The 12,829-nt window shown below is 53.9% G+C and overlaps 2 protein-coding genes across 4 annotated transcripts in view; both read right to left on the bottom strand.

The window, feature by feature from the left end:
• Stard3 (StAR related lipid transfer domain containing 3) overlaps positions 1-2,343 on the bottom strand; it is a 23,774-nt gene extending 21,431 nt beyond the window's left edge. For both annotated transcript variants that reach the window (XM_026789893.1, XM_005368286.2), the window contains exon 1: positions 2,253-2,343. The gene's annotated coding sequence lies outside the window, so the exon portion shown is untranslated. The remainder of the gene's footprint in view (positions 1-2,252) is intronic.
• Positions 2,344-2,968: 625 nt separating this feature from the next.
• Ppp1r1b (protein phosphatase 1 regulatory inhibitor subunit 1B) lies at positions 2,969-12,266 on the bottom strand. Of its 2 annotated transcripts, none has more exons than XM_013354131.2 (7): positions 11,760-12,266; positions 10,389-10,449; positions 10,116-10,138; positions 9,736-9,811; positions 5,452-5,640; positions 3,820-3,942; positions 2,969-3,739 (listed from the first exon to the last, which is right to left on the bottom strand). In XM_013354131.2, the coding sequence occupies exons 1-7, from the start codon at positions 11,838-11,840 to the stop codon at positions 3,690-3,692; spliced, it is 603 nt and encodes a 200-aa protein (XP_013209585.1). In that variant the 5' UTR covers positions 11,841-12,266; the 3' UTR covers positions 2,969-3,689. The 2 variants fall into 2 exon arrangements, with proteins under 2 accessions (XP_013209585.1, XP_005368345.1); XM_005368288.2 differs by having other exon boundaries at positions 5,437-5,640.
• Between the last annotated feature and the right edge of the window lie 563 nt (positions 12,267-12,829).

Consider the following 12,829-nt stretch of genomic DNA (forward strand, 5'->3'; position numbering starts at 1 on the left):
AAAAAAAAAAAAAAAAAAGGCAGCAACAAAGGCCTAGACATCCAAAATGACAAATGACCCCAAACACCAACATTTTAGGGCATCCCCACGGTATCATCCCTTTCTACTCCTAAGTTTAGGGGTATTTCCTCATAGCAATCATGGAAAGGAGTCACTCCACAAAGAAGGACCAGCTCTCCTTTCTCTGAGTCCACCATGGTCTCTACCCCTGGGTTCTTTTCAACCCTGAATCTTTAGTCAGTAAGTACAGCTCCTGTTCCCAGTACCTTCCAGTGCAAGGTTTCATTTAGGACCCAGGGACAGAATGAGAAGTAAGCCACATCCATCATGAAAAGTCATAAAGAAGAATTAGCATGTTCTTCTGTAAGTCACGTTAACTAATGTGCGCCTATTGGGCACTCAGAGGCCTGGGAGTTTTTTTGTTTGCTTGCTTCTTTTTTCGAGACAGGGTCTCTCTGTACAGCTCTATCTGTCCTGGAACTCACTCTGTAGACCGGGCTGGCATGGAACTCACAGAGATGTACCTACCTCTGCCTCCTAATTGCTGGGATTAAAGGCGTGCACCACCACTAGCTTGATGACCTGATAATTTTGTCTTTTATGCATGAGCTTTTTCATTTGTCCTCACAACTCGACAAGGTAAACACATTACTAGCTCCATTTTTCCAGATGAGGAAGTGAGGTACTGACTTGATCATCCAGGTCTCGAGACACTATCAGAACCCAAGTGGTCTGGTGCAGAGGTTTGTATTCTCAGCCATGCTAAGGGTGTTAACAAAAAGAGGCATCCAACCTTTGGGGTGGAGGGAGGCGGTGTGGAGATTGTGCCGTCTAAGCAGGACACTAGAGACAAGTTAGATGGAAGCCCAACTGACCAGAGAGGAAAGAGGAGCTGATATGTACAAAGACACAGGAAACAAGAACCTTCTGTGAGCAAGGCACGTCCTTCAGGACCATGCTGTTGAGATTTACAGCGAAGAACACAGCCAAAGCGCACTCCCCTAAATCTTGTTTCTCCACAGGCAATGGGAAGCAAGCAAAGGACCATAAGGAAGGAAATGACACCATCAGACTTGTGACCTCAAAGTCTGCAACAGCTGGAGTCTGAAGACTAGGACCTCAGGCTGGGTCTGGTGAGAAGCTGGTAACAAGGGTGGTAACAGAGAGGGCTCAGGAGTCAGCTCCCCTGACACCTCTGGGCACACTGAGGGTCAAGGGTGTAAGGCGACTCTGGAGTTCCTCTTTGGGACAAGACAAAAGTGGAGGGATGAATTTACAGATAAAAGATCAGCTAGGAGCCAGATGGTGGTGGTGCACACCTTTAATCCCAGCACTCGGGAGGCAGAGCCAGGCGGATCTCTGAGTTCGAGGCCAGCCTGGTCTACAAGAGCTAGTTCCAGGACAGGCTCCAAAAGCTACAAAGAAACCCTGTCTCGAAAAACCAAAAAATAAAAATAAAAAATAAAAAAAAATCAGCTCAGTTTTGAAACATGCACACTCCATCTGAAGTGAAGGAGAAGTTGGCAGAGACAGCTTGACAATTTAAGAGACCCTGAAAAGGGATGTGTGTCGTCAATCTGGATATAGTCAGTAGACCTGAAGCTACAACAGTGGATGAGGCCATCCAAGATCAGTGCACAGAGAGGAGAGCTGGGCCAGAGAGAATGTAAAGCGGTACTTCTAACCTCTTGTCAGAGAGGCAGGAATAAAAAAAAAATCAGGAAATATAAGAGAATCAAAGGGTGGGAGCATGTCGGGAATGAGAACCAATGGTAATAGGCACTTCTGAGGAATAAAGAAAAGTTTAAAAGACCTTTCTGATATCATTAGGAAGTTACTCGTGGATGTTTCCAACCGAAGTTAGAGAAAACAGTGGCGGGCAGAAATGCAGACTATTGGAAAGTATGTTTTTCTCCTTCTGATTCTGACCCCTTCCCACACCCAACCGTTGCCCCACAAATACTCAGATACCGACCCCTCGTCTTTCCTTTCGTTATCAAGAAGAATGCTTAGGAAAGCGACCACAGACGCCTCCCAGGCCCTCTGGCAGGATAAAGAGCAAAACACCCGCTCCCCAGCTCCGCAAGCAAAGCAGCAGCCGGCAGAGAGGAAGGGGGCGGAACCCGGAGCAGGAGGGGCGTGGGAAGGGTCGGACCGAACCAAAGACGGACACCGGACAGGGAAGCTGATTCCGTCGGCTAGGGGCAGCTCTCGTACCATCACCCGGTCCCAGCTACCGCTGCAGGACCCACCTGCTTCATGTCACCACGGCCCCAACTCTTCCTGCCTCAGCTGCAGTCCTGCTCCACGGCCCAAGGAACTCCTTAGAGCGGAAGAAGAGCTCCCAGCGGCGGAAGTTGCGCCGCTGAGCCCGCCCCCCAAAGCAACCCGGGATCCGTGTGGTTCTGCAGCTCCGCCCCAGTCCCGCCTTTCTCCACCCGGCGCCTCCGACACAGAGCCGGAAGCAAAGTTAGGCTGTTAGAGGGTGCAAGAATGGCAAAGAACTCTAGGGTGTCGTGGTTATTGGACCATACAGGCCTGGCACTGTGGAGTAAAGGGGAAGGCACGAGGGGCGGTCTGTGAGCACAGATCCCTTGGGAGAAATACATTTTTGATTTTTTGAGACAGAATTTCAGATTGGCCTCAAATTCAGAAAGCCTCCCAAGTGCTGGGATTACAGGCGCGACACCACATCCATCACACTTTTAAAGAACTTCTGTTTTCCCTCGGCTTTTAGCCATCTCCCTCAGAAGCTAGTAAGTCTCTCGTGCTTAACGCCTGTGCATTTAAAAAAGACATTACGCATGAGAAACATGCTTAATGTATTTAAGGAAAGGCTCCTGGGCAGGACTGGACACCAGAGTCAAGATCCTGACCCTTGAATAACCACCATTTTCCTTGTCAGGGTATGCCATTACTTCCCGGTCTTTCCTCCCTCCCCTGAAAGAGGAGTCTCAGGACAATTATTTACAAAGATTTATTACAGCATAGGAGGAGCTCAAGCCTGGAGTCAGGGAAGAAGGGGAGAAGGCCAGGCAGGTGGAGGACAAGGAAAACCAAGCTCCCCCCTCTGCATGGCCTCTCTAAGGACATATAATAAGTGGCATTCCTGGCACCAAAGCACAAACAAAATGCAATGAGCAGCCTCTGCCAGTCCGACTTGCAGGCACCCAGCAGAAACAGGACAATAGGGGACGACATCCAAAATGTTGGGGCTGTGGAAGAATGCCTGAGACCTGGACCCTGGTAGAAGTCTGTGAGAGGGGTGGAGACTCAAATCCCACCCCCATAGGAAGAGGGGACAGGGATGGAGGAGGAGGAGATTTCAGGGCACTTGCAGGTTCTTGGTACCTCCTTTCCCCAGATCTTAGGGTCCTGCCCTGTGTGTCTCCTGTGCCCAGGGGAGTGGATCTGGAGAGAATTGTGAAAGGTGAATATTTGTTTCTGGCCTTCTGAGTTTTCCAGTGTGGGCTCTCTCACCTCCCCCCTCCCACCGGGTAAATAGAAGAATGACTGGCAGGGAGAGGCATCGGGGACTCTGGGCTTCAGCCAAAGCAAACACAGATCAGCCTTAGTCTTCTATAAGTCAGAAGCCGCAGCCCTAGCAGGTGAAAGAAAGGTACAAAGTAGGGTGGGGACAGAGTGGGTTTCTGGGGAGCACTTCCTCCTGGAGATGCAGGCCTCTGAGCTTATGTGCCGGGCTCAGGGTGGGTAGGGTGCTGAGGCTCCTCCCCGGGCTCTAAAAGACAAGTAGAGAGGACTCAAGGACTGGCTCTGTGGTTTCCATCCACCTCCCCACCTCACAGTCCAAACACTCACCACTTAGTGCTGCTCTGTCTTCCACTTGGTCCTCAGAGTTTCCATCTCTCTGGGGCTCATCCAGAGGAGGCGGGCGCTCCCAGGGCCCCTCCAGACCCTGGCCACAAGTTAGCTTCTGCCCCACTGGAAAAGAGGGCACACAAACACAGGCTAAGTGCCCATCTGGCGCCCTGCAGCACAAGTGACGTCTGGTGGCTTGTGGCCAAGCTTCTGAGACATCATCGCGTAATGGGCCGGACACTGGACTGGACAACACTCCCTCTGACTGGCCATGTGACTTAGCTCATGGGCACTTTTTTGGAGGAAATATATAAGAAGAGAGGTGTAGATTACCTTAGATAAGATTATACCTACTGGGAAACTCGGTGTGGAGGCTAATGCAGGAGGATTGCTTTGAGTTCAAGGTCAGCCTAAGATACATAGTTAAGATTCAGGCCAACCTGGATTGCAGAGTGAGACCCTACCTCAAACAAACAAAAAGGAAAAAAAAACTCTCAAGAGGCCCAGAACTGGTACCCTGAATCACTCAGGAGTGCTGAAAATAGATGTTGCTCCTTGGTGGTCCAGTAATGTGACCTAGGGACTTCTTCCCCTTCCTAAGAGAGCATCTCTCATCAATTTTCCACCTGTGGGGAGGGTCTCCAAGGGAGCTTGCTCTCAGCCCTTGAGCCCTCTCACACCCGCACAGCCAAAGATGCAGAGAGGAGACTCAAGTTGTCTTGTCTGGCCCCAAGGAGTGAACACTAAGTGGGAGACTGCTCGTCATTCCTGTAAACAATGGATCCAAGCTGGGCGGTGGTAGCGTACACCTTTAATCCCAGCACTGGGGAGGCAGAGGCAGGAGATCTCTGTGAGTTCAAGGCTAGCCTGGTCTACAGAGTGAGTTCCAGGACAGCCAGAGCTGTTGCACAGAGAAACTTTGTCTGAAAAAAATGAAAAAGAAGGAGGAGGTGGAGGAGGAGGAGGAGGAGGAGGAAAGAAAAAGAAGAAGAAAGGTCCAAAAAAACACAGTGCAAAAACTTTAATGTTTGCACCAGGTGAGACAGACATAGAATAGCAGGTATGGAAGCTGTAACCATGTGGGGGGGTGGGTGGGGGGGTGAGGTCTTTGCCCAAATGTCTGGGTGTTGGTAGCTTCTGTGGGTTTTCAGGCTGCAGCCTTCTGTTGGGCATTAAGTGCCTTATCTCCAGTCTGCTGAGGTTAAAGGGTGCAGACCAGACTGGTTCTTAAATCCTTGATTCTACATCTGGACACTAGAGGGCACTCTCCCACCCCATCCTAGGAAGGACAAAGTCTCAAGGGTCCTGGAGAGGGCAGGTCAGCCAGCCTCCTGACACAGCAGGATTCAGAAATGAGGGGAAAGGAATGCCGGCTCTCCCTGTATCCCTGAACCTCCTCACAATTTGTTTCCATGGGGTCTAGCTTCAATTGACCCGTGCCTTGCCTTAATTTTTAGTGATGAACAGTGGGGGACGCCTAATCAGGTGAAGGACTAGCCAAGGCTTTGGTGCCCAGTCTCTGAAGCTGGCCATAGAAGGATGTCACAGCATAGGCGTGGACGAACTGTGTCTGACCCACGATAGCGAAAGCCACAGACCCCGGCCTCTTCCGCTTACCGGTTCCCCTGCTACCTTTCAGGACTTCTGCCTGGCTGTCTTCCTCTTCATCCTCCTCTTCATCCTCGTCCTCATCCTCTTCTTCATCCTCTCTTGGGAACCCCAGCTCTCGAAGTTCCCCTAACTCATCCTCCTCCTCCGAGGCCTGGTTCTCACTCAAGTTGCTGATGGTCTGCAGGTGGGACTCAGCAATGCGCTGCACAGCTGGTAGAGGGGACCCCACCCCCAGAGGTCAAGGTCAGCCAGACTGCAGGAGCAGCCCAGGCTTGCAACTGGGGCCCCAATTCACTCCACTGGGAGGTCAAACCAAGGTGGGAGCAATAGGGAGTACATTTGATCTGATTGGTTCTTAAGCTGTTTCAAAGATGCTGTCCCCCCCCCCCCAAGACTGGCACAAGAAAACTCCCCTACACCACAGGGCACCTGGCTGGGCAAGACCAGGCTGGCACAGCAACAGCTTAACATTCTCTGGCCAGGGAGCTTACAGTCAGGTGCTCAGGCCTGGACAGTGTCTACCAATGCTAACGCCAGGCAGAAGGTACCAGGCCCATGGGCCACGGCCATTTTCCCTGACATGGCTCACAGGGATCCACCTTGCTGTGCCTCCCTGCCCAGTACTGCCCAGCATCAGATACCACACTGCACCTTTTCCCCAGGCTCCCTAAACAGGAACTGTCCTGAGCCTGAGGTCACAGCACTCTGTAGCCAGTAAAATCCTTGCTGGGCAAATGGACCATTCAGATGCAGCCCTCAGTCTTGACCCATATCTCTAATCTCCCAGCTCCCTCTGCGGTGACCCAGAAAGTAGCAACACCCCACCATCACACGAAGACCTGCTCAGATGCAACCTAGGAAAGGAACAGTGTGGGTGGTTTCCCAAAGATGGAAAGTGGGGGAAGAGGGAGGAAGGGATGGGCTGGGGGTTCTGGGGAATGACAAGGTTTGAAGAAACATTGTCAGGTTAAGATTAAGATGGAGGGACTGGGATGTAGATCACTTGGTAGACTACCTACCTACCTACCTACCTAGCATCTACAGAGCCCTGGGTTTTGTTCCTAGTAGAGGCCTGTAATTGTAGCACCCATAAGGTAGAGGCTGAAGGATCGGGAGTTCAAATGCAGACTCAGCTACATAGTGAGGTCTAATCTAGTCTGGGGTACATAAACAACCCCCTCAAACAAAACAACACAAAAGACTAAAGCAGAGTCAGCAAGAGACCGGGAGCTATCTGGATTCTAGAGCAGGTGAGGCATTAGGTCCAGTCATAGCCCCCAGCCTAGACTCTTCAGTGGTCAGCGCTTCCTGGCTATTTAATCCAACAGTGGCCCCTCCCCTTAGCAGCCCAGGGGGTAGGCTGGAAACCTCCGGTGCAGCTAGCAGGGCCCTGCACTCCTGCCAACTCAGGGACAGGCACAGAGGGTGCATTGTGTGTGCCCAATGCCCCGCCCTGCCCCAGCTCCAAACTTACCTCTTCCCTCTGGCTGTGGGCAAGCTACCCAGGCAATAAAATCGCAATAAATTGCCCTACCCTGGCCTTGGGGACCCGGCAAAGTTTCACCTTGAGCCAACTGAGAGAGTCCTGACCTAGGAGCACCCTTTACACCCCCCAACCCTGCTCCCCTGAGGGTTAATGCTGTTCACCCTTACTGGAGGGCTCTTGAATCCTGCCCTACAAAACGCAAACCCTGCCAGACACTTGCCCTTGCCCAGAAAGGGCTAAGCTTGCCAAACAGAACCATCTTGGTACAGAAAGGCCTCTGGACTGAGGGAGAGGAGGTGGCAGGCAGGCAGTTGGGGGAGGAGGAGGGGGAGGAGAGTTGGTTCGTGATCCACCGTGATGATAGATGTGTGCAGGGCGCCCTGTGAGATCCTGTATGCCTTACTCAGTCTCTCATGCCTTGCTGGGCCATCTAGAATCCCCTCTTTCCTTACCACACCATCTCTCCTCTTACCTCTCCATGTCTGGGATCCTACCCTGTCTTCCTTTCCAAGAATCAAGAACCCCACCCAGTACAGCCCTCTCCTGACTCCACATCCTGCCTCTCCCTACCTGGACCCTTTAGACTTAGCCCCTTCCAGAAGTTGGGTAGGTACATCTTTGGTCATCTTTTAGTACCCAAGAAACTTCCTGACCATAAACTCCTACCTCAGCACACTCCCAAAGTGCAGAACCAAAGCCAGGGAGGACTGAACTGGGGGTACAGCTCAGCACTGTGTGTGCTTAGTGTATCAGACCCTGGCTTGCATCTGCAGCGCACTTCCCCAGAAGACACCAGGGCAGGGGCTGCCCTCCTCCTCACATTCACCCAGCCTAGAGTGGAGACCAGGCAGATAATCTTCAGATAGTCTTTTCGGATGTCCCAAGTTAGCCTCCAACTCACTGAGCATGACCTTGAACTTCTGACCCTCAGCACTCAGGGCTTACAGGTGTGTGTGTCCCCACCCTTGGCTTCTGAGGGATGGACTATCAAACCCAGGGCCTTGAACCCAGGGCCTTGTGTGCTCTTTGCAAGCACCCTGCTCCCCAGTCTCAAGGCCAAGTTCCCATCCTCTGTCTTGGAAGGGAGCCACTTGTCTTTGTGCCTGCTTTAAATGCTTCTAGAATTCCCTACAGGAAGCCACTTGCTGCCTCTTCCTCCCTTCATTTTCCTGTCCCAGGAGAAGCCAAGCACCTGCACCTTCCTCCAGCTTCTCTCCTCTGTCCCCAGTACTGGCAGGAGGGCTGCCAGGTGTTGCCCTTGACAGCTTCTGGCAAACCATATTAAACCCACCCACCCAGGGGGGTCTCGGCACACCATCCCCCCACCCCCTCTGAGGAGAAGAGACCACCAGGCTGGAAGGCCTCCGGAGCGGGTGGCAGGCAGGGCACCTAGTTAGGAAGAGGCCCTTGGCATGCTCCTTTGCACCTGCCAGCCTGTAAGGTGCATCTCCCACAGCTCCCTGGCCAGAAACCAAGTCTCCAGCTGTCCCTGAAAGCCTGGATCACTCTTCCCAGGCCTTTGCACATCTCCTTCCTCTGCCTGCGTCTTTTGGCCGTTGGTTCCAGGAACCTTAGCCTTGTCCCTTTGATAGACTCTCCCTGATCCTTAGAGACAAGGGTCCAGAAAGCAAATCACTCATTTTTCATTTCCTTGTGAGACACGGTGTCGCTGTGTTGTCCTAGCTGGCCTGGCATTTTCAGTGCGGTCCAGGCTGACCTTGCGTCCATAGCAATTTTCCTGCCTCTGCTTCCCAAGTGCAAGAATTACAGGTATGAGCCACCAAGTAGCTTTGTTTTTGTTTCTGAGTGTTTTTTTACACTCAAGGTCTCTGGCTGGTCTGACACTGTCTCTATAGACCGGGTTTGCCTTGAACTCACAGAAACTTGCTTGCCTCTCTGTCTCCAAAATGCTGAGGTTACAGACCTCTGTGCCACCAGACTGACTTGTTCAAAACAAAACAAAACAAAACAACAGTATTATGGCTGTAACCTAATGTTGTCCTTTTGTTTTTTGTTTTTTGTGACAGGGTTTCTCTGTAGTTTTGGAACCTATCCTGGAACTCACTAGCTCTTGTAGACCAGGCTGGCCTCGAGCTCACAGAGATCTGCCTGCCTCTGCCTCCTGTCCTGAGTGCTGGCATTAAAGATGTGCGCCACCACCACCCGATTAAATAATTTATTTGTATTTTCTGTACATTGGTGTTTTGCCTGCATGTATATCTGTGTGAGAGCATTGGATCCCCCGGAACAGAAATTACAGACAGTTGTGAACTGCCATGTGGATGCTGGGAATAGAATCTCAGTCCTCTGGAAGAACAGTCAGTGCTCTTAACCCCTGAGCCATCTTGCCAGCGACCTAATACTGCCCTCTGCATGTCAATCAAGTGCTCTACCACTGAGCTAAACTATGAGCCTCCAATCTTCCTCATCTTACTTTTCCCAGTGCCACCAATGAGACCTGGCACGACACTTTTTAATCTGCACAGCAAAGCAGTCAAGGGAGAGTCCAGGATGCAGACCTGTACAGAAGAGGGAGTAGAGCCAGAGGGAAAAGCAGGGGGTGAGCAGGGCCCCTTTGGAGAGGCACCTCTGGAGGCTCTCACTTGTCCTGTGGGGCTAGCCTGCTCTCCCTTCCACACCCTCAACCTACTGTAAGACAACCGCTGCCCTTTCCCTGCCTCTGGGACCCTAAGAAAGTCTCCCGCATTGGCAGAGATTTGGTGACACCAGCTTACAGGTCCTCTTCCTCCTCTACATCAGCCCAGCTGCAGGGCTCCAGACCACAAGAAAGACAAAAGACGGAGGGGTGGGATTAGTACCTTTCAGCGAGGGGGGAGTGTAAGCACAGGGGTTGGGTCTCTTCGACTTCGGGTGGTGCCCTTCTCCCGAGGTCCTCTGCGGGGAAGAGGCAATTGAAACAAGCTACCCCTTCCCTTTGCCCTCCCTCCAGTGGCACAACCCCCACAGCTGGCTGAGCAAGGGACACCTGCGCCAAGCCCCGTCCTCTTGAGCAGAGGCCTGACTCAAAGCAAGACCCTGGACACCCCACCCCACCCCGCTCAGAGAAAAGGTGACGCTCAGAGCAAGGACTTTCCAGGGAATTGCAATTGATATGCTAATGGCCTGGCTCTGCGGGCATCAGTCTGCCCCACCCCGAGGGCCCGACTAAGTGTCCTTCCCGGAGCCCCAGGAAACTCACCTGGTGTGGGGAGGCCTCCTCCTCTGAGCGAGGTCACCAGGTGTACACCAACCGTGACGGAGGGAGGGAAGAGAAAAAGAATCGTGTTACTTTCCCGAAAGCCTGTCTTTGGGACAGCAGAAGTGTGCCCTTCCTCCTGGTGCCAACAGGTGCCAATACAGTAAACCGACCCAGCAGAGTGGGCCTTCCAGGTCTCCAGTCTGCAGTGTGTCCTCCTGGGGGAACCCCAGAAAGGCACCAGAGTTGGGGTAGAGGGCAGGGGATGGGCCCTACCTGGAGAAGAGTGCTCTGAGACCCGGAACAGCATGGCAGGGGTCGGTCTCCGGCGCCGGATCTAGGGGGATGGAGGAAGCAAGGACAGGAGAACACTATATTGGCCCCTTACCATCACCCAGCACCAGTTGGAAGCAAGGCTTTGGAGTCCTCAGGGAGCCTGAGAATCAAAGGCAGCTAGAGCTCACTCAACTCACTCGGTCCCTATATTTTACAGGGATGAAAAGTCCCAGGCTTGGAGAGCTTGGGCAGCGTGTTCAAGGTCACACAGCACACCGGGTCCCAAAAAACTAGAAAAACAATCCCTTGCCTCCCAGCACAGACGGTCCCACTCCACAGCTACTCCAGAACCTTCTCTAGAAGCCAAAGCTGGTTATAGCTCCTACCAGCAGCTTGAGCACAGTAGGAGGTACCTATGACCCTACCCACCAAAGGTCAGCTTAAGGGCTCCAAAGCAGCTGGACTGGCTGTGAGGGCTGAGTCCAGAACTGCAGGCACCTCCATCCTCACCTGAGCCCCAGACACCCAAGGGTCTGCTGGAGTCTTTGGAGGGTGGAGTCTGGGCCCCTAGCAGTCTTTCTCAAGCTGTGGGATTCTTCACCCTGTTCTCATGAAAAAAATGTAAAACTGTTCTCCTTGCCCACCCCTGGCTTGGCAATCAGAGCAACTGTCTGTTAATTAGGTCCCCTCTGAGCTCCAGGGAAATGCGCAGAGGACTAGGTAATTGAAGCTGAGCAGTTGCTGTCAAAAGCTACTTAGGCCCAGGTTTCTGCCCACCCCATCCAAATACCCCAAGAAGGGTTTTGCCCAATGCTCACTACCCTCTTCCGAGCCCGTGGCATCTCAGCAACAAGTGTCCTTGCTAGGTCGTGGAGTACAGACCTCTGCCTCCACCACCTCCCCCTGGCTTTGTAGGTCTCTCAAACTCCCTGGGGTTGCGGCCCTAGGTCCTGATAGCAGAAAATAGTCAAAACAAGGTTCTGGGGAGCCCAGACCAGGCCTAGAGGGTGAAACTGTGGTCATCTAGACTGTGAAGTTGAAATGACAGCCTCGGACGCCTGAGCTATGTGCGTCTCTGGGGGTGCTACCTCAGTGACTTGGTCTCCGTGGGAAAAGGACGAGCCTAGCGGGGCTATGTAAGGACCAAAAGGTCAGTCCCACGAGCGGACTGTCTCCGGATGCCCACTGCCTGAATTCTCCCGCCCAAGATCGGCTCAGAGGTCCAGGGAAAAGTTGCTAGGAGTCTCCAGCGAACTTCCCACCCTGTGGGGCGCCGGCCGGCAACCCAGGCGGGGTCCAGCAAGAGAACAGCTGGGTTGCACGGGGGATGTGTGCTGAGGGCGCTACGCGGATGGGGCGCGGCCCCCTTACCATCTCCACCTGGCGGGGGTCGAGCTGACTGGGGGGCGCGGGCACCGAGAATTGGATCTTCTTTCGGTCCTTGGGGTCCATGGCCGGCTGTGCGCACCTGGGGTGTTGGGCTGATCCCTGCTCCGCTGTCCGGAGCTGCGGGTGGCGCGTGCTGCGCGGAGGAGGAGGAGGAGCGCTGTCCCCGCACCCAGGAAAATCCCGCGACCCGCGAGGGGAGTGCACTACGATCGGGAGTGCTGGACCGCGGGGCTCGCCTGCAGCGCCCGGCTCGGCGTTGGCGTCCTCTACCCGGGGGATCGCGGTGACCGCGCCTCCGCTGCCCGCTACCCGGCTGGGGCGAGGGACTCCTGCTCCTGGCCTGCGCTCTCCGCGGGTCTCGGTGGGCTGCCCTCAGCCTCGCTCCACCAGCTTCTGTCTACCCTCCTTCTACCTTCTTCCTCTCCGCACCTCTGCCTGTGCTGGCTGCACCCCACAGGTCCCAACCCTGGGGTCCCAGCCCGTCCCCTCCGCCAGGGACTGGCGCCCAGGCGCTCGGAGGGAGGGCTTAGGGTAAAGCGGCCAATGAGCATCGAGAAGCGTGTTCTCCCGGGGATGGGAGGAGGGTGTGGAGTGTGAGCCAGGGCCCGGGGAGCGGCCAGGGGGCCCCCTACCGTCTCCCCAGAACCCGGCCTTGCATTATTAATGGAGTCCAGCCGTGAGGCTAAGGGGAGGGGCACGGGCAGCTGGAGCCAGGACTCTGGCCTTAACCACTTCGGGGGCCCCCGAAGTGGAGTTTCAAGGGAGGTCTGTGAGGTCGAGAAGAGAGTGCCAAGATGTCACGCTGTGAATGGGGGTGTCCTAGAAAGCGAGTGTGAGAGAGGTGTGCGCGGGAGGACACCTGTCAGTCATCGTGGTAGGGAGTATGTGCAAGGGAGTGTCAGAGGCCTGGAATGCTATAGCTGGGGAGGGTGGGGGTCGGCGTGGTGTGAGTGTGTGAGTCTATGTAAGTGTGTCAGAGTGTCAAAGATGCGGGTGTGAGTGGCAGCGTGTGGGAGGACTGCGTGTGTGCGGGGGAGGGTGTGGGTGTGGAG

Source organism: Microtus ochrogaster, unplaced genomic scaffold (genome assembly GCF_000317375.1).
Source record: "Microtus ochrogaster isolate Prairie Vole_2 unplaced genomic scaffold, MicOch1.0 UNK31, whole genome shotgun sequence".
NCBI lineage: Eukaryota > Metazoa > Chordata > Mammalia > Rodentia > Cricetidae > Microtus > Microtus ochrogaster.

What these genes read in the sequence shown, in the direction of transcription:
- Ppp1r1b (XM_005368288.2), bottom strand. Translation starts at nt 11,840, where the DNA reads ATGGACCCCAAGGACCGAAAGAAGATCCAATTCTCGGTGCCCGCGCCC. An exon ending in CTCAGAGCACTCTTCTCCAG is followed by an intron (nt 10,139 to 10,388) that starts GTAGGGCCCATC and finishes GACCTCGCTCAG; the next exon opens with AGGAGGAGGCCTCCCCACAC. An exon ending in AGGAGGCCTCCCCACACCAG is followed by an intron (nt 9,812 to 10,115) that starts GTGAGTTTCCTG and finishes TCTTCCCCGCAG; the next exon opens with AGGACCTCGGGAGAAGGGCA.